This window comes from Cucurbita maxima, unplaced genomic scaffold (genome assembly GCF_002738345.1).
Source record: "Cucurbita maxima cultivar Rimu unplaced genomic scaffold, Cmax_1.0 Cma_Scf00008, whole genome shotgun sequence".
NCBI classification, from domain to species: domain Eukaryota; kingdom Viridiplantae; phylum Streptophyta; class Magnoliopsida; order Cucurbitales; family Cucurbitaceae; genus Cucurbita; species Cucurbita maxima.
Window position 1 is genome coordinate 1,751,807 of NW_019272024.1, and position 18,665 is coordinate 1,770,471.

General features: G+C 36.0%; 4 protein-coding genes across 9 annotated transcripts; all 4 read right to left on the bottom strand.

The window, feature by feature from the left end:
• Positions 1-1,319: 1,319 nt before the first annotated feature.
• Positions 1,320-5,220, bottom strand: LOC111482699 (kinetochore protein NDC80 homolog). The gene is made up of 4 exons (XM_023128615.1): positions 4,057-5,220; positions 2,892-3,138; positions 2,568-2,714; positions 1,320-1,786 (listed from the first exon to the last, which is right to left on the bottom strand). Exons 1-4 carry the CDS (start codon positions 5,154-5,156, stop codon positions 1,565-1,567), a joined length of 1,716 nt encoding a protein of 571 aa, XP_022984383.1. The 5' UTR covers positions 5,157-5,220; the 3' UTR covers positions 1,320-1,564.
• A 1,329-nt stretch (positions 5,221-6,549) lies between these two features.
• On the bottom strand, positions 6,550-10,827 carry LOC111482701 (thiosulfate/3-mercaptopyruvate sulfurtransferase 1, mitochondrial-like). 2 transcript variants are annotated; one of them, XM_023128618.1, is made up of 13 exons: positions 10,690-10,827; positions 10,462-10,563; positions 10,172-10,360; positions 9,422-9,481; positions 9,273-9,335; positions 9,060-9,184; positions 8,809-8,971; positions 8,379-8,438; positions 7,936-7,994; positions 7,647-7,728; positions 7,083-7,146; positions 6,897-6,964; positions 6,550-6,810 (listed from the first exon to the last, which is right to left on the bottom strand). In XM_023128618.1, exons 2-13 carry the CDS (start codon positions 10,561-10,563, stop codon positions 6,712-6,714), a joined length of 1,134 nt encoding a protein of 377 aa, XP_022984386.1. In that variant the 5' UTR covers positions 10,690-10,827; the 3' UTR covers positions 6,550-6,711. The 2 variants fall into 2 exon arrangements, with proteins under 2 accessions (XP_022984386.1, XP_022984385.1); XM_023128617.1 differs by having other exon boundaries at positions 10,462-10,823.
• A 1,368-nt stretch (positions 10,828-12,195) lies between these two features.
• LOC111482702 lies at positions 12,196-12,986 on the bottom strand. Its single transcript, XM_023128620.1, has 3 exons — positions 12,855-12,986; positions 12,645-12,738; positions 12,196-12,417 (listed from the first exon to the last, which is right to left on the bottom strand). The coding sequence occupies exons 1-3, from the start codon at positions 12,958-12,960 to the stop codon at positions 12,312-12,314; spliced, it is 306 nt and encodes a 101-aa protein (XP_022984388.1). The 5' UTR covers positions 12,961-12,986; the 3' UTR covers positions 12,196-12,311.
• Positions 12,470-17,978, bottom strand: LOC111482698 (pentatricopeptide repeat-containing protein At3g24000, mitochondrial). Of its 5 annotated transcripts, none has more exons than XR_002718252.1 (5): positions 17,843-17,974; positions 16,689-16,770; positions 16,376-16,454; positions 13,117-16,218; positions 12,470-12,972 (listed from the first exon to the last, which is right to left on the bottom strand). XR_002718252.1 is itself a non-coding variant. In XM_023128613.1 (4 exons), the coding sequence occupies exons 1-4, from the start codon at positions 17,880-17,882 to the stop codon at positions 13,177-13,179; spliced, it is 3,243 nt and encodes a 1,080-aa protein (XP_022984381.1). In that variant the 5' UTR covers positions 17,883-17,974; the 3' UTR covers positions 13,089-13,176. The 5 variants fall into 5 exon arrangements, 2 of the variants coding, with proteins under 2 accessions (XP_022984381.1, XP_022984382.1); XR_002718251.1 differs by having other exon boundaries at positions 12,470-13,018; XR_002718250.1 differs by having other exon boundaries at positions 12,470-13,029.
• Positions 17,979-18,665: the final 687 nt, after the last annotated feature.

Sequence of the window (18,665 nt, forward strand, 5' to 3'; positions counted from 1 at the left end):
TTTTTTTTTTTTTTTTTTTTTTGACAAATAAGAATAAATTAAGAGCCATATGGCTACAAAAATGGAAGACACGTGGCATAGCTATTCACTTTAATGAGATTCGACAAATTAGAACGAGCAATTTCGTATTTAATAGATTATTAAATTTTAATTGAAAGTACGAATAATATTTCAATTTAGTTTCTGAAGCTTCGAAATATATATCTTAGTCTCTAAATTTTAGATTTAGTTTATTTGGATTCATGAACAGTTCAAGTTTATAATTTAACGAGTAGACGGGAGGCGTGGACTAAATTAGGTGTTTAAAAATTATGAATCGTAAAGAGGAAAGGGTCGGGATCTTGCTTGCACATTTAAAGCTTTAGAGTTGACCTCCATTAATGAAGAACATCGCCCATTTCAATTTTTGTAAGCATATAATATACATATTAATGGGAAAATAGATTATTTTAACGTATAGTTTTTAATGAATTGAATCTGATGGAACACTTAAATTATGAACTTAGAGAGTTAGAGATTGTTAATGTTAATTTATACTATCAATAGATAGAGAGTGGTGTGGACAGGAGAAATCAACGCAGCCATTTCATGCCTTGGGATACTACCAATTATTACTTATATTATATTAAGCTTCTTATTAGGAGCCCTCAATCTGATGTTGACTTGAGCAAAGTTCAACAGTCGTTATTTACGACAGACTAAAGAAATGAAATGTTCGAGTCTTCCACTCTATATATTATTGAACGAAAATTTGAGTTTATTTATTTGAAACTTAATTGAAGTAATTATGAGAAAAAAAAAAGAAAAAAGAATAGTCGTTCGAACGTGAGATTTGCAACGAGGTTGACCTAAACCACGTCTTGGTTAAAATGCGTTCATGATGCCCATCTTACCTCCTTTACGCTCTTGACATCACATCTTTGTTTCAGTAGAATTTTTCAGTGGCATGTTTTGGTTCTCTTCTCCATTACTTGGAAAAAGTGAGTAATCGGATGAGATGCAAGATTAGACACCCAACCCATAGTCGTAACGACCCAATTGTAAGAACAGAGCTCTACCAACTGAGTTGTATCTCTCAAAGCAAGTAGCACCTGCATGAGAGAGTCAAATGCTTCTTCTTAGCATCAAGTAAGACACCCAACCAACCATGATTTTGCTCGATGAGACATAAAACTGGTAAATAAATCGATAGAAGTCAAAAGTCTGAATCTATCTGATAACCATATTTATTTAAATTCTAATTTCTTTTTTTTTTTTTTTTTTTTTAGAGAATCAATTCAAACACCATTAGAATTTAGTCGAGAATAACTCTGATTCGGTTTTACAATTCAGTTCAGTTCATTCCACTTAAAAAAATACAATATCCATACTTGTTTTAGCATAAGCTGAAATGAAAATATACACTCCAAAATATGATACTCAAACTCGGCCAATGCTACCATGTGCGGCCCCATGACATGCTAACAGGTACTCACTTCAGAACGATGTATATCAATAAGTAATGCACGATCCACATCCACAATGACAAGCAAACTCTCGATTATACACCCAATGTATGATGTTCTTACTGAGAGACAGTACCCAATTCAGCAGGCAAAGAGTTCTTGTAAGCCTCAGAGATACCGACAGCAGTCTTGGAGAGGTTGCTTCTCATATCTGAGATTTTGGATCTAACAAATTCTTTATATTGTGAGACAGAGTCAACGCATGCAACTAGTTCACGAGCACATATGAGAATCTCTTCCTCTCCTTGCTTTATTGCTTCCTCATGCTTCAATTTCGCATTCTTCATACAACAATAGATGACAGTAAGTTTGGAGCAGATTCTAATTAAATAAACCAGACTGGAGTGGAGGAATGGCTTATAACAGTTCGTAGTCAAGTGCTTTCCCTCCTAACTTAGGTGCAAGACAAGATATCATGAGATGGTGCAATACTTGTAGAAATCTCTAACAAGCCCGACTTGGTTGCGTTAACAAGCGTTAACGAAAGATTGATTACCAGTCGATCTAGATTTTGGACAAATCTACAAAGAAATTATCAATCAATCTTTATAAGTTGCGGGTGAAACACATTTTCAAACCTCGTATCTGCACTTAGTTTCTATTTGATCTCTTAGTTTTCGAAGAGAACACTTTTGATCATTGAGATTTGAGCAAAGACAAAGGGTTTTGTTTAGTGAAGGAAGGTGAATGGGTTTTAGAGAGGGAGCAAAGGAGGAGGAAGAAGAGTAAGGGAAGAAAGTGTTAGGAATCACGGATCTCCACGATGGTATGATATTAACCACTTTGATGGAGATTTTATGGCTTTGCTTTGGACATCCCCAAAAAGCCTCATACCAATAGAGATGTATTTCTAACTTATAAACTCACGTTCATTTCCAAAATTAGCCAAGTTCAGAAAGCAAGAAAGAAATGCTACACAAGCTAATGAAGTTTCAAACTCGATAGTCAAGAGAACTAGTCAGGAAGTTAACGGCCAAATCATGATTCAGTTAGCCAACCGATAGTCAAGAGACCTTTAAGAACCATTTCTTAAGACAATAATTATAGTGGGAGTATTAATACCTTCAAAATCTCCCCTGCTTCTCTTTCCACGACATCTATGCTATGAGCTTCTAGTTGAACATCCTCCACCATCTTCTTTGATTCTGTGGAGCATCTTAATGTATAATCTCGTATTTCATTTTTTAAAGAGTTCACTTGAGTTTCAGCCTGAAAAAATAGATACCATTTACACCATCAGCAAATCATTCTGTACACAAGTTCCTAGCAGGCAGCCAAGCAAAACCTTCATCAACAAAATGCTAACTGAAATGGTGAATTAAAATGAAACTATTTGCAGCCAAGTTCCATGTCTGACACTAAGTTCTAATTAGAAACTTCGCTTACTTCTTCAATATGGGATTGAAGGGAAAGTATGTGACTGCGTCTAGACTCAATTTTAGCAGTATTTTCACTTGATTGCTGCCTGAGAGAAATCAAATCTTCCAACTTCGTCATCGAACTTTTCTTTATGTCCTCTGCAAAGGAATCAAGTGCAGGCTTAATGGTTGTCTTATAGTCAACCCCCATCACATCAGCTGGTGTTGACCCCTTTGCATTCAGGAAGTACTGATGACAATTATCAAGCTTTAATCTAATAAGAACAAAAGGAAGTTGTATCAACAAAGTAATTATGCTGAATTGGTAAACGAAATTTCGAATCCAATAACAAAATACGTTCAGAAACTCATGCTTGTAAATATCATTTGAAATGGATAGGCTTCACAAGATGTGGGATTCACAAAAATAAATCACCAACAACTCCAACAAGTCAAAATCTTAAAGCTTAAGTTCATGGGTTATGATAAATTTAATAACACAAATGTTCAACAGTTCCGTCGTTTGTGGATTTGAAAAATTGTAGAAAACCCAACAAACGAAATCAATATTAATTGGAGAGGAAATGTCATTACATAGATTCGAATACAAGATCTTTTTCTCGAATACCACAAAATGAACCATCCAACCAGTGAGGGGAGGATTGTTAGGTGAAGCATGTCACCCATGTAGAGCAGTCTCGCTAATTCTCTTTGTATGAAATTTGGAGGATTTCCACTCAAAAGCTTAAGTCGACGGGTTATAGTAAATTCAATCATATCAGCACATCAATAAAGTACATGTTGAGGATTGTTTGAAGGGAGTCCTGCATTGGCTAATTTAGGGAATGGTCATGGGTTTATAAGTAAGGAATACATCTCCAATGATATGAGACCTTTTGGAGAAACCAAAAGGAAAACGATGAGAGTTTTATGCTCAAAGTGGACAATATCATACCATTGTGGAGATCGGTGATTCCTAACAATCCATTCCCTCGTAATAACAACTATAATTACCCAAACAATTCAATACAATAAAAAATTCTTGTCAGTTGATAAGATCCTTGACTAGAAAGGTTTCAAAAAAACGATCTATAAACTCGATTGAACAGGATGAAAGTATCAAGTTTGACACATCAGAAAACAAGAACTACATGATAACAACAATAAATAGAGAAAAGGGAAAGAAGGGCAACCTTCTCATAGCCTGGTTACATTCCCTTGCCATGGCCTCAAGCTCCTTAAATTTATTCCCCACTGTTGCATCAATATCCCATGTCTTCTCCTCCCACGAGTTCCTCGAGACTTCGGCATCACCAATGTCCCTCTCCACAGCCTGCAATTCTCTCCTCATCCTTTCCACATCTCTGGCATTAAACATCTGAGATTCCACCCTCATCTTCAGCTCTTCATTTTCTTCACAAATCTTCTTGTTCTCCTGCACTTTAACTTCCAACTCCTTTTCCTTTTCCTCCAATATCTTCTTCATTTCCTGCATCTTCTCACTATACCCAGCAATCATTGTATGGAACTTCTTCACATCCTCTTCAAGCACAGTCTGCTGCTTCTCAAGAACCTCCCTCTGCGAGGGATCCGACCGCAACGCCTCGGCTTTGGCTTCGAGCTCCTTAACTTCCATCTCCAATCCATTCAAGCTCTCAACTGCATCATCCCTCCCTTTCTTTAACCGCTCCATAAACTCCTGATCCAAAGCTTCCACCGAATCATCATCCCCACGTATATATTGCACATAGCTATTCAGCACATATACATTCACATCGTTACTCGAAACAAACGAATCTGAATCGTTTGCAAGGTTATAGTTATAAACAGCAACCTGCACAAGCCAGTGAAGTAGGGCAAGAATTGGGTACCATTGGTGAGGAGCAGGGGGGGTCTTGAGGATGCCCTTATTGATTTTGAAGGGATACCCTAGGGATTTAAGGACGATGGGGAGATCATCCTCAAGCTTCGTCGGGTGATAATCGAGACATTGAAGAAGCAAATGGATGGTTTCAGTGAGATCTTTGAGGGAAGGGGGAGAGAAGGGTTTGAATGTTAGATTGAAAGAGTGATTGAAAAGCTCCTTGAGAGACGAATTAATAGTGTTGACAGCAGAAATTTGAACGGCTCGCTCTTTGTACATGTCGATGGAGGCAGCGGCGGGACGAGCCATTCCGATGGAAGAAGGGCGGCTACTGGCAAAGCTGGCATCGGAATCGCGGCGGAATTGGGGAGTAGGTGGCGGTGGAGGATTGAAAGATCCCTTAGGATGGCGGCGGCCGTTTCCCTTCATCTAGTCTCCGGTCGATATCTTCACAATCTCCGGCGGGTACTTTTTCTGAAATTTCAATTTGAAAGATGGCATAGGAAAGGGGCGGAGGGAACTTTGATTTATATGGCCACGTCATAGTCACGCACTGACCGAAACTACCACTACAGGAAAGAAAATCCGGTTATTTACGAAAGAACCACTCAATTCTTAAATTACAAATTTAGCCTTTTAACTTTTTAAAGAAATTTTTAAAATTTTTAAAATTACAATTTTTTATACAAATATTTATTTAAAATATCAATCAATTTGAAAAATATTTAAAATTTTCATAATTAAAAATTCGAGTATCTATTAATTTATAGATAGAATATACACATAACTTAAAATTCAAAAATAAAATCTATAATTTAAGCTTATAATTTTAGCATATCAAAGTAAAAAAAATATAAATATTCTATTTTTCAAATGTACTGATAAATAATAAAAATTACTCATTTATTTTTAAAATACTTTAATTGTTAATAAAATTATAATATTATACATTTCAAAAATACTATTGAATTATAAATTCTTTTTAAAAAAATTACTCTTAAAATATTTTAGCATTTAAAATTTTTAATTTATAGTTTTTACTAAATTTAAATTTAAAAAAGAATCTTATATTTTGTCTCCTGATTTTTCTCCTGTTATATATCCAAAGCTTTTATTTTCTTTTTTCAAATCTTAATTAAATAAATCATTTTCAATTTTATTAATCAATATAAATAAGAACTCAAAGCATATAAATATATAATATTTAAACTTCCATTTGAAGAGCGTTTTAGGTTTATCAAATTTCATTCTTGTTCCTTCTCATCATGATTGTAGACGATCTTACCATTAGAACAGTTTTGTTCGGTGTTCTTATAATGGTAGTTATCGAACTTTTTCTCCGCTATAGATCAGAGTGCTACAACTGCGAGGTAGATATTCAAACTTCTAATCAAAATATTTTCTTACTTTAACGATGGAGTTACGTTCAAATCAAAACCCTAAATTCGAAGAAGAGTGTAGATGAAGCAGATTCTTCGACAAACCCGAGGCAATTATTATTTTCTCGTAGATTTTTTTTTCTCAGATAGTTTCTAATTGCATTAGATCATGTTTTATTTATGTTATTAAGAGTTTAATTTCGTATTCTTCTATCTATTTACTGATTTTCTTTTGTAATGAACAAGTTAAAACTCGTTTGGTAGCGTTTGTTTCAGTAGAAGTGCTTGTTAGCAATAAAGTCATACTTCTCTTTCTCGTACATTCTTCTTACTGTTTAGATACATATAGAAAATCACGATACACTAAGTAAAGTTCTCAATAAGAAGACGTAGCAAATCAAAGAGGGAGCCGGGTTTGTTTGTAGTTTTTGTTGAACGATTCCTTAAGGAAGATCAAACAATTTTAGCATAGCTTAGCAAATAAAACATGGGTTTCGATAATCGGGACGTTTGATCGTCATGATAAAGAAAGGACAGCACAAATGTAAACTGAGTTCTGAGATCAATTAAAAAGCTCTAAGAACAAAAATTGTAAGTTGAAGCACTTATGAAGCAGTGTCAACAGGTGTGTCGGAATGAGCTCCCCATTCAGTCCAAGAACCATCATAGACTGGAACATCATGTTTCCCAAGCCGATGGAGGCCCTGAAAATTACAGATTTTCACCACTCAGCCTTCTAAATCTTTGATTTTGTTCCATAGATTAAGAATTTGAAGGTAAAGAGATGTACCAATGCAAGAATACAGGCAGTAACGCCGGTGCCACAAGACGTTACGACAGGATTTTCCAAAGAGATGCCTGCAAAAACCGATCAACTTTAGTATATCGTCGTGCCTGTTTGGGACCTGAGACCCTTGAAGAATCGCCTTTCTTCGGTCTAAACGAATACCGTTTTTGTTTAGGTAAAGAACTTAACCTTCTTGTTCGAAACGTTTCTTGAGCTGATCTGCTGGTAAAAGTGACTGTGAACTATCCAGCATCTGCAAAGGCCATTTCAATTGGGAAGGATTCTAAAACTATAGATACAACTTCTAACAAACGAGATTAAGAGCTTTAAGAAACGAATGTTCGTTACGAGATATAGAAGAACAAAAAATATGGGGGCATACATATATATATCAGCCTGAAACCAACCAGAACCAAATTACAGAAAGCAACTCTAATCGTTAATGATTTAAAAACAAACGATATTTACGAGATGTCCTAACGATTAGTACCCTCCTCTTTCGAGCTAAATGCTTAACAGAATCAAATCTTCACATTTATTAAAAGAATAAAAGTTCTAGCTATGAATATACGATCTCAAAGAAACAGAGAGTTTAAACAGCCTAAATGACAGTTAGAATGCTATGTAACTCTTCGACGAAATTGAAAATTTTGATATGAACAAACCAAATACGAACCCAAAGAAGAAGGGTAACTGTTTCAAATTCTAGCTATGAACTACAAACATAAGGTACTAACTGCTATTGATAATAACCTGGGCAAAAGGAATGCACTTGCTGCCAGGAACATGGCCACTTCTGATTCCTTTCCGAGGCTCTGGGACAGCACCATCAAATCTGCAAGACGATGTAGTTCGAGGATACAAAGGAAGATTTTATCACAGATAATTCAACCAAATACTCCATCATTCAATTGACGGACAGAAAAGGGAGTCGATACAGTATGGAATAGCTCGATTTCAAAAGTCTTGAGAAAAGCTAAACGAACATATCCACCAGTGTTCCACCAATAGACCGATCAAAAAAATCTAGAATCTACAGTACCTGGCCTTCGATCGAGCGTCTACATGTTGGTGTGTTTGTCCTGTAATATTCTCTTGAACCTGGAACATGTTAGAGAGAAAAAGTTCACATCTAAAATGCATATAAGATACGATTGAATTGCTTTTTTACACACGCTCACTCTAGAACGCTATGATGAATATCCAAAATCAAGTTTCTTTTTTGGCGCCGAACATATACCAACAACAATCAAAATTGCAGCAGAATGACAAGTTCATATATCAACTCAAACTTTAAGGATTAAGAGTCCTAAACACTCAAAAATATCAGTTCATACGTTGCTATATGATTCTATAAAGCATTATATTATTCATATTCTAAGCTAACAGTTTTCTTTTTCTCTTTTTCGTTTTGAGATAAAGAACCAAAGTTTCTTTGAGGGAAAAAAAAAAAAAACTCAACATCTTTGTAATGAGCAGCCTAACCTTCTCAATGTCCCAGACCAGATGTGGCTGAAACTTAGTCTGGAATGTAATAGGCCCAACCTGAGAAAACGAGTAATTGTTGTCGTTGTAACATTTAAGTAACTTACGGGATGGAGTATTTGTACAAAGACGACAAATTATACAAACTATTCATGGCACTAGCAGCTTTCAGACAAAACATGTGAGATCCCACATCGATTGGAGAGGGAAACGAGTACCAGCGAAGACACTGGGCCCCGAAGGGGGGAGGATTGTGAGATTCCAGAACGAAACATTTTAACATAGCATCACCAGATGCACTAGATAAATTCTCTTTCCTGCATACACGTTTTAAAAACGAGGGGAAGCCCGAAATGGAAAGCCTAAAGAGAACAATATCTGCTAGCAGTGGGTTTAGGTTGACACAGAACACATGAAGTTATGAACTTACAGCTTGCCCCTGATAAATTTTCTCTATTGCCTCACTTGCAGCAGTAGCTTTCAAAATAGCATCACCAGAAGCACTGGATTCAACATCATATCCTAACGTACGCCATTTCGGCAATCCTCCATCTAGCACCCAAATTCTGTCGTGCCCAAAGACTCTGAACATCCTATATTCAATTACCAGAATTGATTTCTCGAATAAACGTTCAAAAACATAAAACATTGCTAAGTCAATTGTTTATTTCTGCATCTCACCACCAGACACGAGCGGCACTAAAAAGTCCTTTTCCATCGTAAACAACCACACCATCTTCGTTTTGAATGCCAAGAGCGGAGACAACAGCAGCAAAAGCTTCCTCTGATGGCAACATATGTGGTAACTAAAACAAACAATCATTTCCATCGTCTTAAATTAGCAAATGAACTGAAGAAAAGATAAATAAATTAAAGAAAAAGAGATGATTTCACCTTTGAAGTTCGGTCGGATACACCGTCAATATCAAAGAAAAGGGCACCAGGGATGTGAGCAACCTATCAAAATTATAACCACACTAAGAACTGATACTTCACCACGAAATATAAAATGTAGTTCACCACACATCTATCAAATCGACTACCTGGTACTCCTGAATCGGATTCCTCTGTTCATCTGGCATGTACCACGATGCATCTAACACCTAAAAACGAGCAGTTTAAAAGGGAGAAAAGTTTTAGAACTACAAAATACAACGCTATCAGACTTGCAAATCGCAATTTTCCTAGTCAAAATCAAGATATGTTAATAAGCAATGAGCAAGAACATTCTTATATGAATGTGTAGAAATCAAGAAGAAATGCATAGTCCCAAGGCATTAACAATAGGTACTGACTAGATCAACGCACAGTCAAACTGTTCAAGATAAAATATGAATCATAATTAATTACTCGATGGAGAAAACCAAACAAACCGAATTCTGAATGCTGCAAATACTGAGGGAATACGACATGGACGCCTCGCAAAGAAAAGGACTAGAAGCATGGATACCATAGATTTTAAGAGCATTTAAGTAACCAAGAGGATCGAGTAATTGTCCCGTAAGAATAATCAAGATACACACAAGCTAGTCCGAACACTCATTCATTAAAAAAATAGAGCATATAACCAAGATAACAAACAACAATGTCATAAGTACTCTATTAACATACATGCTAAATGATATGAATCCAATACACAACACTGGATAACAACGAATCAAAGATTACAAGTCTAGAATGAAATGAATCAAAACAAGGCACAAAACTAATACATCACAATCAGCATATTGAACAGCATTTGTTAAGCAACCACAGGAGTAAAAATTATAGGTGAAACCAACAAGAAATGATACCTTCAAGTCAGGCTGTTTGAGATTTGAATGGAGCCAATCAGGGGAAACAACAGGTTCATCCGTGGATAAGGATTTGGTTGAAAATTGAGATCTAGCCCCAGCAACAGAGGAAGCCATGAAAGAACAGAGTCGCCGAGTCGGATTATGTGCTACACTGGCTGAATTAACTTGAGAGTGAAACAATTTCTTCTACAATATAGAAGAATCAAAACAGAGCAAATTCATAAGGCTTTAGTAGACCAAAAAACCTAAACAGAAGATGAATTCAAAACAACGAACACTTCACTTACATTGAAGAAGGAAGCAAAAGTCTGGGGTTTGCCGGATGGAGCGGAGAAAGAATGAGCGAATCGATTAACCAAAAGGGATTTACTCAAAAGGGTCGATGCCATCTACACGAAGAACATAGAAAATCCCGTCGCTTCCAGAAATTTGTCGGATTTACAGAGAAAACAAACAAGGGTTTTGGATTTTCAAGTGCGATAAATGATAACAAACAAAGGGAGAGAAGAACAAACTTCAATTCATCGGCAGAGAGTTGAGAGTGAACAAAAAAGCGGCAAACCAGAGAGAGGCAGCAGGAACTTGTGAATCACCACAAGCTTGATCTTCACAATGGGAAAATTGTCCACCGATTAAGAATAAACGACGCTACAACCAGTGAGATTTGAACCACCGATTAAGAATAAAAAGGTTTTCACTTAAAAAAAAAATTAAAATTCATCAATTTTGAAATGATTTATTTGGACACCAAATGTTTATTTTAATTTTGTATTTAATATACTTTGAAGTAATAAAAAAAAGTTTAAAAAATAATTGATACTTAAACAAAGCTCATACACTTAAAATTGAGGGGAGAAAAATATCAATTTTATACTGAAACATATGCATGGTGTAAAATTACTAAGAATTTAATTTAAAAAATACATTAAAGTTAGATTTTATGAGCTTTGACAAAGTCATTTAATGTCTAATTAAACTTGTGCTATGAAAATTAGCAAGTAGTTTTTACATTGGTTTTTTTTTTTTTTTTTTTTTTTTTTTTTTTGTTAAAATTGGTAGGCAATTTAGCAAATTTTGAAATTAAAAATTTAGGATGAAAATTAATATATAGATGTAAAAATCAATAGAGAAAAGTTGAAATTTTATACATAAAAATCAGCTAAAAATTACAAAAATAAACTCATTCTTCTCCTAAAAACTTACTGAAAGAGTACGAAAATATAATTACGTAACTTTTCTCAAGTAGAAAAAATACAAGAGAAGAATATAAAAAATTATTGGTATTAATAAAATCTAGTTCTATCTATTTGATACGACCACGTTTCTCATTCATATTTAAACGCATGGGATCCATTACAAGGGAAAATCATCCAAGATGAACAGTTGAATCATGTGGAAAGCCTGAGTTTCCCAGATTCACCACATTTTTGTATCTTAGCATATCTTTTAGAGCCCTGAATTTGGTATGTTTCATCTCTCAGTCAAGTTCTTAGAATGATCATGGCAACTGATGCATGAAATCCTGCTAATTTGCATCACATAAAAGGCATTAAGCCAGTCAAGACATTGAAAGTCAATATTAGATAACAGTGGCAACAACGTTTTCCAAGAAACCCAAGTTTCATCGAGAGAAAGATTGAATGGAATACAAAGGCAAGCAAAAGAGTGGCATAATTTTATTTGAATGCTAGTCTAACCGATATTGTCCGCTTTGACCCGTTACGTATCACCGTCAACCTCACAATTTTAAAATGCGTTTGTTTGAGAGAGATTTCTACACCCTTAAAAGGAATGTTCGTTCCCCCTCCAACCAATGTAGGATCTCACAATCCACCCCTTAGGGGTCAGCGTCCTTGCTGGCACACCGCCCGATGTTTAGTTTTGATACCATTTGTAACCGGCCAAGCCCACTGCTAGCAGATATTGTCCGCTTTGATCCATTGCGTATCGTCGTTAGCCTCACAATTTTAATAAGTGTCTGTTAGAGAGAGAGTTTCACACCCTTCTAAAGAATGTTTCGTTCTCCTCTCACATTCTCTCTCCCAAAACAAAACTAAACTGGACCAACCAAAGACTAACTAAATGCACTTTAACTCTCTACTTTTAAACGTGTTCTACGCCATATATCAAGTATTTTCTATTGAATTACCTGTAACATCATAATCAAACACCCCAACAATTCCCTTTCAACCGTTGTTCGATCTCCTCGAGAAAGTGTATGGGAATAAACATGTATTTTCTCCCTGAAATATTCTCATAACGACTTAAATGAAACCAAGATATCGATAAGCAACTTGAAAGGGCAGATAATATGCAATTGAAGGGAAGGAAAAGAAAAGTATTAACACATTGTTCTCTTTTCATGAACTTTATTATGAAGGAACATTGAAAGTCATGAGACAGCTACAAAGAATTGAAAACTGAAAGAACCACTTATATTCTAAAGCCCTTTGGACTAATAAATAGTTACCTCTTCTTGATAGATATAGCCAAGAACCGATCACCACATAATGTCACTGTTCTTCTCTCCTGCTTTTCAAGGTTTTGCTTTTGCCTACACACATCTATCAGGAGAACAGATGAAAAAAATAGGGGAAAAAATAAAAAAAATCATCCAAACATACATCCAAGGTTTGTTCTTTAAACTTTGCCCATATTCTTTCCAAAATTTCAATATTACCTTGATCTTTCACAAACGTTTCAAGCTTACTCTCAAAGTAGAAACCTTCCGGTATTTTGAACAAAATTTGAGAGACTTCGAATAGTGGAACAAAAACTTGGATCATCACACCATCCTTCTAGATCACCATCACATCATTCTAAGTCCCGATTTTTGTTCAAAATCTAAAGGATTTCTACAAAGATGGCTATCAAATGGGCCTAAGCTATCCAAGAATTTTAAGTTGTCCTTGTATTTTAATTTGGATGATTCTAGTGGTCACCTGTATCTCCTTCTTGATCGTTGGAGAAGTCAGAAATTGATCAGGTTATGAGTAACTTCACTACCAATAGTCGGAACAGGAACAATTTCCATCGGTGAAGTGATGAAACCGATAAGGGTCCCTCAATACAATCTTTCGCCCAAGAATTCCACTGACAAACTTGAAGAAAGAATGGCAGTCACCACAAACACGAAGATTCTTGAAAATCCGAACAGTAGTACCTTCTGGAATATTGATCAATCCAAACGCAAGAGCAATTCTTTCGCTATGGTTCCACATATTATGCTCCTTCTGTTCTTCATCGGTATCCTGCAGTGAGTAGCTTGTATCAGGAACATAACCAGCTTCTCTAACCATTTTCATAAGTTCTAACAACTTGTCATTGATCTGGTCCGTTTGTGAATGTGTTTGGTCTCCCATTCCAAATATGCTGATATTTCCCTTCCATTTGACCCAGCTATGTGCAGGTTTCTTTTGAATTTTGCGTGCACCCATTTGTCCCCGCACGTCTTCGACATCTTTCCATCTGCCAATTGTTGCGAAGACATTCGAGTAAAGAACATAAGCTGAATCATCAGATGGATCCAACTCAAGAAGGTTCTCTGCAGCCTTTCTTCCGAGGTCTAGATTGCAATATATTCTACAAGAAGCCAAAAGGCTCCGCCAAACAAGATCATTAGGTGGTATTGGCATATCTGCAATAAAAGCTTCAGCTTCTACAAGCCTTCCTGATCTTCCAAGAAGATCAATCATGCACACACAATGTTCAATTCCAGGTTGAATTCCATATTCAGAAGTCATTGAAGCATAATATGCAAGACCCTCGTCGACTAACCCCCCATGACTACATGCGGAAAGAAGACATATAAATGATACATGATCAGGTTTTATACCTAGTTTTAGCATCTCATGAAAAGTTTCCCTAGCCTTATGAAAATGTCCATGTCTGGCAAAAACTGATATCAATGTATTCCATGACAATCGTGACCTATTGGTTGGCCGGGGAAGTATTTTTAAAGCATCATCCAGTTCCCCACACTTCCCATACATATCCATAGCAGCATTTATAACAAAATGATCACATTCAAATCCTAGTTTAAGCGTTGATCCATGAAGCTGTTGGCCTTCCTCCAACATAGCCAAGTCGGCAGTGACTGAAAGAGCAGCAGAGAAGTTGAACTGATCAAATTCAATTCCAGCACGTCTCATCCTTACTACAAGTTTCAAAGCCTCTTCTCCGAATCCATAACGAGCATTTGCAGTAATGATGGCATTCCACACACTAGAAGTTTTAAACACCAATTTATCAAAGATATAGCTACTAGAGTGAAGGTCACCACATTTTGCATACATTGTGATAAGGGAACTTTGGACATGCTGATCCAGATCAAATCCCGTCACAACTGTATGCGCATGAATGGGCCTCCCATATTTGATCAGATCCTCATTAGTCAAACAAGAACCGAGCGTATTTACAACGGTAATATAGTCGACACCGCAAGTACCCCCTTCCCTCATCAATTTGAAAGCTGCTACTGCCTCATTCGGTTCTGCATTATCAGCAAAACCACCTATAAGTGCATTCCAAGTTACTTTGTCATGCTTGGGCATCCTTTGTAATAACTTTTTCGCCTCAGCCATCTTATGGCACTTCCCATAAAATGTAATTAATGTGTTTCCAATGATCAAATCATCTTGCAGACCGAGAATGATGACAGAACCGTGGAGAATTTTCCCTTCGGTAAGGAATCCTGGATCTAAACAGGCAGCCAATGCACTTGTAAATGTCACATAATTGATCTCCTTTTTCATCCAAAGCATCTCAGCAAAAACATTTAAGGCACACAAGCACCTTCCATCCTGAACATAGCATGCTAACATGGAATTCCATGAGATTAAATCCCTTTCTGGCATTCTTCTAAAGATCATTTCTGCATCTTCAGATCTTCCAGCATCAGAATACATGCTTAAAAGAGTGTTACAAAGACAAATATTAGGTTCTAGTCCATATTTCACTACTAGACCGTGAACACCTTTTCCCCACTTCAAATAATCTAAAGAGCCACAAATTGATAACAAAATAGAAAGTGTTGTATCATTTATCTCTTCATGGATCGAGCGCATCCAGTAAAAATACCTAAATGATTCTTCATGTAGTGCATTTTGCGCATTTGCAGAGATGATGGAATTCCATGAGATTGTGTCTCTTTCATTCATCTCATTGAAAATACTGCAAGCCTCGTCAATGTCACCACAACCACCGAACATGGATATGAGAGAGTTAGCAGCAGAAACTTTAGTCTCTAATCCAAACTTTAAAACATGTCCAAGAAGTTGATGACCCAACAGTACATCCACAAGAAACCCACAAGAACTAATTACTAAAGCTATATTGTTTTCATTGCAGCATATTCCTTCACGCCGCATACGTTTATAAGTATTTATCACTTCCTCCTTACTTCCGTTATCGGAATATGAAACCATCAAAGAAGTCCAAGAGACCACATTCCTATCAGGCATCTCATTGAACATCTTTTGAGCGTTAGAGACAATCCCATAGCTACCATAAAAGTGCACAAAAGAAGTACCTACGAAAACATCATATATCAAACCACATTTAAATGCAAAACCATGAAGTTGGAAACCTTCATTGGCCATACAAGAGGACTTATTACAAGCAGTGACTAAACTCGCGATCACAAATCCACTTGGTTTAACGCCTATCCCACAAATATCTCGAAAGAACAATACTGCTTCCAAGTATGAACCCACTCGAACATAACCTGACATCATACTATTCCAAGAAGCTTCGTTTCTCTCAGGCATTTCATCAAATACTAACCGAGCATATTTTATACGACCAAACTTTGAATACATATTGATCAACGTATTGGTCTGGAACACACTCAACCTCACCCAACTCTTTAAGCAAATGGCATGAACTGTTCTGCCAACAATTTCTTCTGTGATCAGAGAATAACCCTTTTGAGAAAAGCATGAAACTTCTGTATTTGGGTGGTTAGAAAGTGATAAAAACAAGTCATTGGCTTGCTCTCCCACTTCTGTATTCCAAGTGATTGAAGTGGGCAAATTAAGGGCAGGCTGCCATTAAGATTCCACAAAATGAAAGGGATTAAGTTCTTAAATCTAATCAAATCAATAGCAACAACAAACAAAAAATAGCGATTTACAGAGAAATCAGATTGAAATACTTGACTTTAGAAAGTTCAATATATAAGTTATAGGCATTGGTGTAGACCTGGGAAAAATGGCTAAATTTGCTAGCATGTACTTGACCACTTCTTCCATTTTGAGGCTCTGATAGTGCTCCGTGAAATCTACACAAAAATGAACTTCAATCAAATCCAAGGAACCAAAGAAATTTCCCAGATCAATTCTGTTGTCTTGTAAATATATACATATACACAAAAGTCTATGTTGGCTGGTTAACTAAATTTGAATTTGATCTTATCTTTAGATTTCAGGTATTCTTCTTAAGTTTTGGTTGACATCTGACTGTAACTTTTATTACTGATCCTATATATGCTATAAAACTGGTTATTTGATCTAACCTTCTTGCTAAGTTGACCCCAAAATCAGTAATAAATTGCAACAACCCAAAAAATCTTCCTTTATTGCTATACTTCAAGATACCTAAGATTGAAGAAGAAAAGGGGCGGAAAAAAAAAAGAATTTAATCAGTCATAACAGCAAATAAAAGAAACCAATTAGCCCCGGCTACAGATAGACAAGGCTAAGTATTGAAACAAAACGAGCTGGTAGATGAAGAAATAAAAGAAAACTCGAGTTCTTCTTTCACTATGTTTTAAACTAGGGGGAAAAATCAATTTTTACCCTTAAACTTGAAAGTGTGTCAATTCTTACACTCAACTTTCTATTTGATCAAATTGAAACTTAGAGAGTTAGATACCATTTTTCCCTTTCATTAGACCTCAGGTTGAAGAGTTGATACTCCCAATGATGTTCAGTGGATAACAAAACAAACGTTGGGTAGGAAATTATTGAGATTTTAAGAAAGCCAATGCTAGAGCTACATATTTTTGCTCAAATTGGTAAGTTTGGGGAGATTAATTCAAATGATCAATATTAAACATTTATCCATTTGGGCTTAATTTTCTGCATTATTCGTCAGAGCATCATTTTCAAAAGTTGCGCAACATTACCACCCTTCACCTTTCATACACTTTCGAAAGCTACCCCTCGAGGAAAAATCGTTTAGAATTTCGAATGAAAATTGAGACCTAGAATAGTGCGGTAGTGATCTAGATTGACATCGCAATCCAAATTTCCACTTTAGGTCACTGACATGCCATTCGAGATTCCGATATCTATTCAAAATGTTAAAGAACTTCTACTCAAAAAGATAGTTTCCAAACATTTATGAAAGTTCTAGAGTGACATTGCACTTTTTGAACCCTATGTCTCCTACCTTGTTATTCCTCAAAAAAATGGATAAAATGAAAGGGCACCAATTACACAAAAGAATTCAGTTTCCTCCTCATTCTTCTTCCAGTTAAACAACACACAGATTTTTACAGTTTCCGACTAATCATTGATACAAAATAGCCCTAACTAAAAGAATCTGATTCATTTTCTAATAAACTCAATTGAAGAATCCACGCTGAAATTGAAAAGAAAACTCCAAACCGAGTCTATGTCCGAATTTTACAGAAGCTATTGAATATGGAGAGAACGAGTAACTCACTTGGACGGAGCCCTGATGCAGTCTGATTGAAGGGAAGCATCAGCAAGAAGGAAAGGAGTAGGAAGCTTGAAAGATGAACAGGGTTTTCTTTTGCGCGGGGGGAAGGGGGCGGGAATCTGATTGTAGAAGATGACTGAACCATATAATAAAATTTTTCTTTAATGATTTTTAAAATTTTAATTTTACATTACACTTACAATATAATAAAATTATTTTTGGTATTTAAAGTTTAAAATTTTCGTTAAATATTTTAATTTTTTACCTTTAAAAAAAATTATCCGACAATTATCTTCCAATAATTTTTTTAACTTTTTTTAATAATTTAAGAATATTTTTAAGGGGCTCTTCCTCCCGATTCATTCCCGGAGGCGGCTGGGCATGGGTGTCGCGATGGGTCTATTTGCGATATTCTGTTGAATGAGTGAAAGAAGGTGAATGAGTTTAATGTTCCTGAATAAGAGATGGAAGTCTTCTTTCGTTTCTCGACGGTGATCAAGCCTTGGAGCTCTTAATGTCATAAGTGGCAGGATGGAAGATTTTGAGTCCTCTGCTCTACTAACTGAGCTATACCGGCCAGTAGGATGAAAAGCCCGGAACCGGTTAAGATTCTAGACTAGATAATCAGATTGACCTCACCTGATGGCTTGGAACCTTCAACTTGTCCCTGATTGAACTCGGTAAAGCAGCTTCTCTCCTGAACCTATTTATTCACCGTAAAGTTAGAGTTTTTAAAAAGTTTTTAAGTTATTAATGAAAATTTTAAGTGCAAAATTAAAAGTATATTTTATTTATGTCATCTCCTATGATTGAACTTTAACGGTCA

What these genes read in the sequence shown, in the direction of transcription:
- LOC111482698 (XM_023128613.1), bottom strand. Translation starts at nt 17,882, where the DNA reads ATGCTTCCCTTCAATCAGACTGCATCAGGGCTCCGTCCAA. An exon ending in TGCATCAGGGCTCCGTCCAA is followed by an intron (nt 16,771 to 17,842) that starts GTGAGTTACTCG and finishes CTTCAATCTTAG; the next exon opens with GTATCTTGAAGTATAGCAAT. An exon ending in AATTTAGCCATTTTTCCCAG is followed by an intron (nt 16,219 to 16,375) that starts GTCTACACCAAT and finishes TCTTAATGGCAG; the next exon opens with CCTGCCCTTAATTTGCCCAC.
- LOC111482699 (XM_023128615.1), bottom strand. Translation starts at nt 5,156, where the DNA reads ATGAAGGGAAACGGCCGCCGCCATCCTAAGGGATCTTTCAATCCTCCA. An exon ending in TTCAATCCCATATTGAAGAA is followed by an intron (nt 2,715 to 2,891) that starts GTAAGCGAAGTT and finishes CTATTTTTTCAG; the next exon opens with GCTGAAACTCAAGTGAACTC. An exon ending in AAGCAGGGGAGATTTTGAAG is followed by an intron (nt 1,787 to 2,567) that starts GTATTAATACTC and finishes TGTTGTATGAAG; the next exon opens with AATGCGAAATTGAAGCATGA.
- LOC111482702 (XM_023128620.1), bottom strand. Translation starts at nt 12,960, where the DNA reads ATGATCCAAGTTTTTGTTCCACTATTCGAAGTCTCTCAAATTTTGTTC. An exon ending in AACGTTTGTGAAAGATCAAG is followed by an intron (nt 12,739 to 12,854) that starts GTAATATTGAAA and finishes TTCTCCTGATAG; the next exon opens with ATGTGTGTAGGCAAAAGCAA. An exon ending in GCTATATCTATCAAGAAGAG is followed by an intron (nt 12,418 to 12,644) that starts GTAACTATTTAT and finishes AGAATATTTCAG; the next exon opens with GGAGAAAATACATGTTTATT.
- LOC111482701 (XM_023128618.1), bottom strand. Translation starts at nt 10,563, where the DNA reads ATGGCATCGACCCTTTTGAGTAAATCCCTTTTGGTTAATCGATTCGCT. An exon ending in TGGTCTGGGACATTGAGAAG is followed by an intron (nt 7,995 to 8,378) that starts GTTAGGCTGCTC and finishes AACATGTTCCAG; the next exon opens with GTTCAAGAGAATATTACAGG. An exon ending in GAAACGTTTCGAACAAGAAG is followed by an intron (nt 6,965 to 7,082) that starts GTTAAGTTCTTT and finishes CGGTTTTTGCAG; the next exon opens with GCATCTCTTTGGAAAATCCT.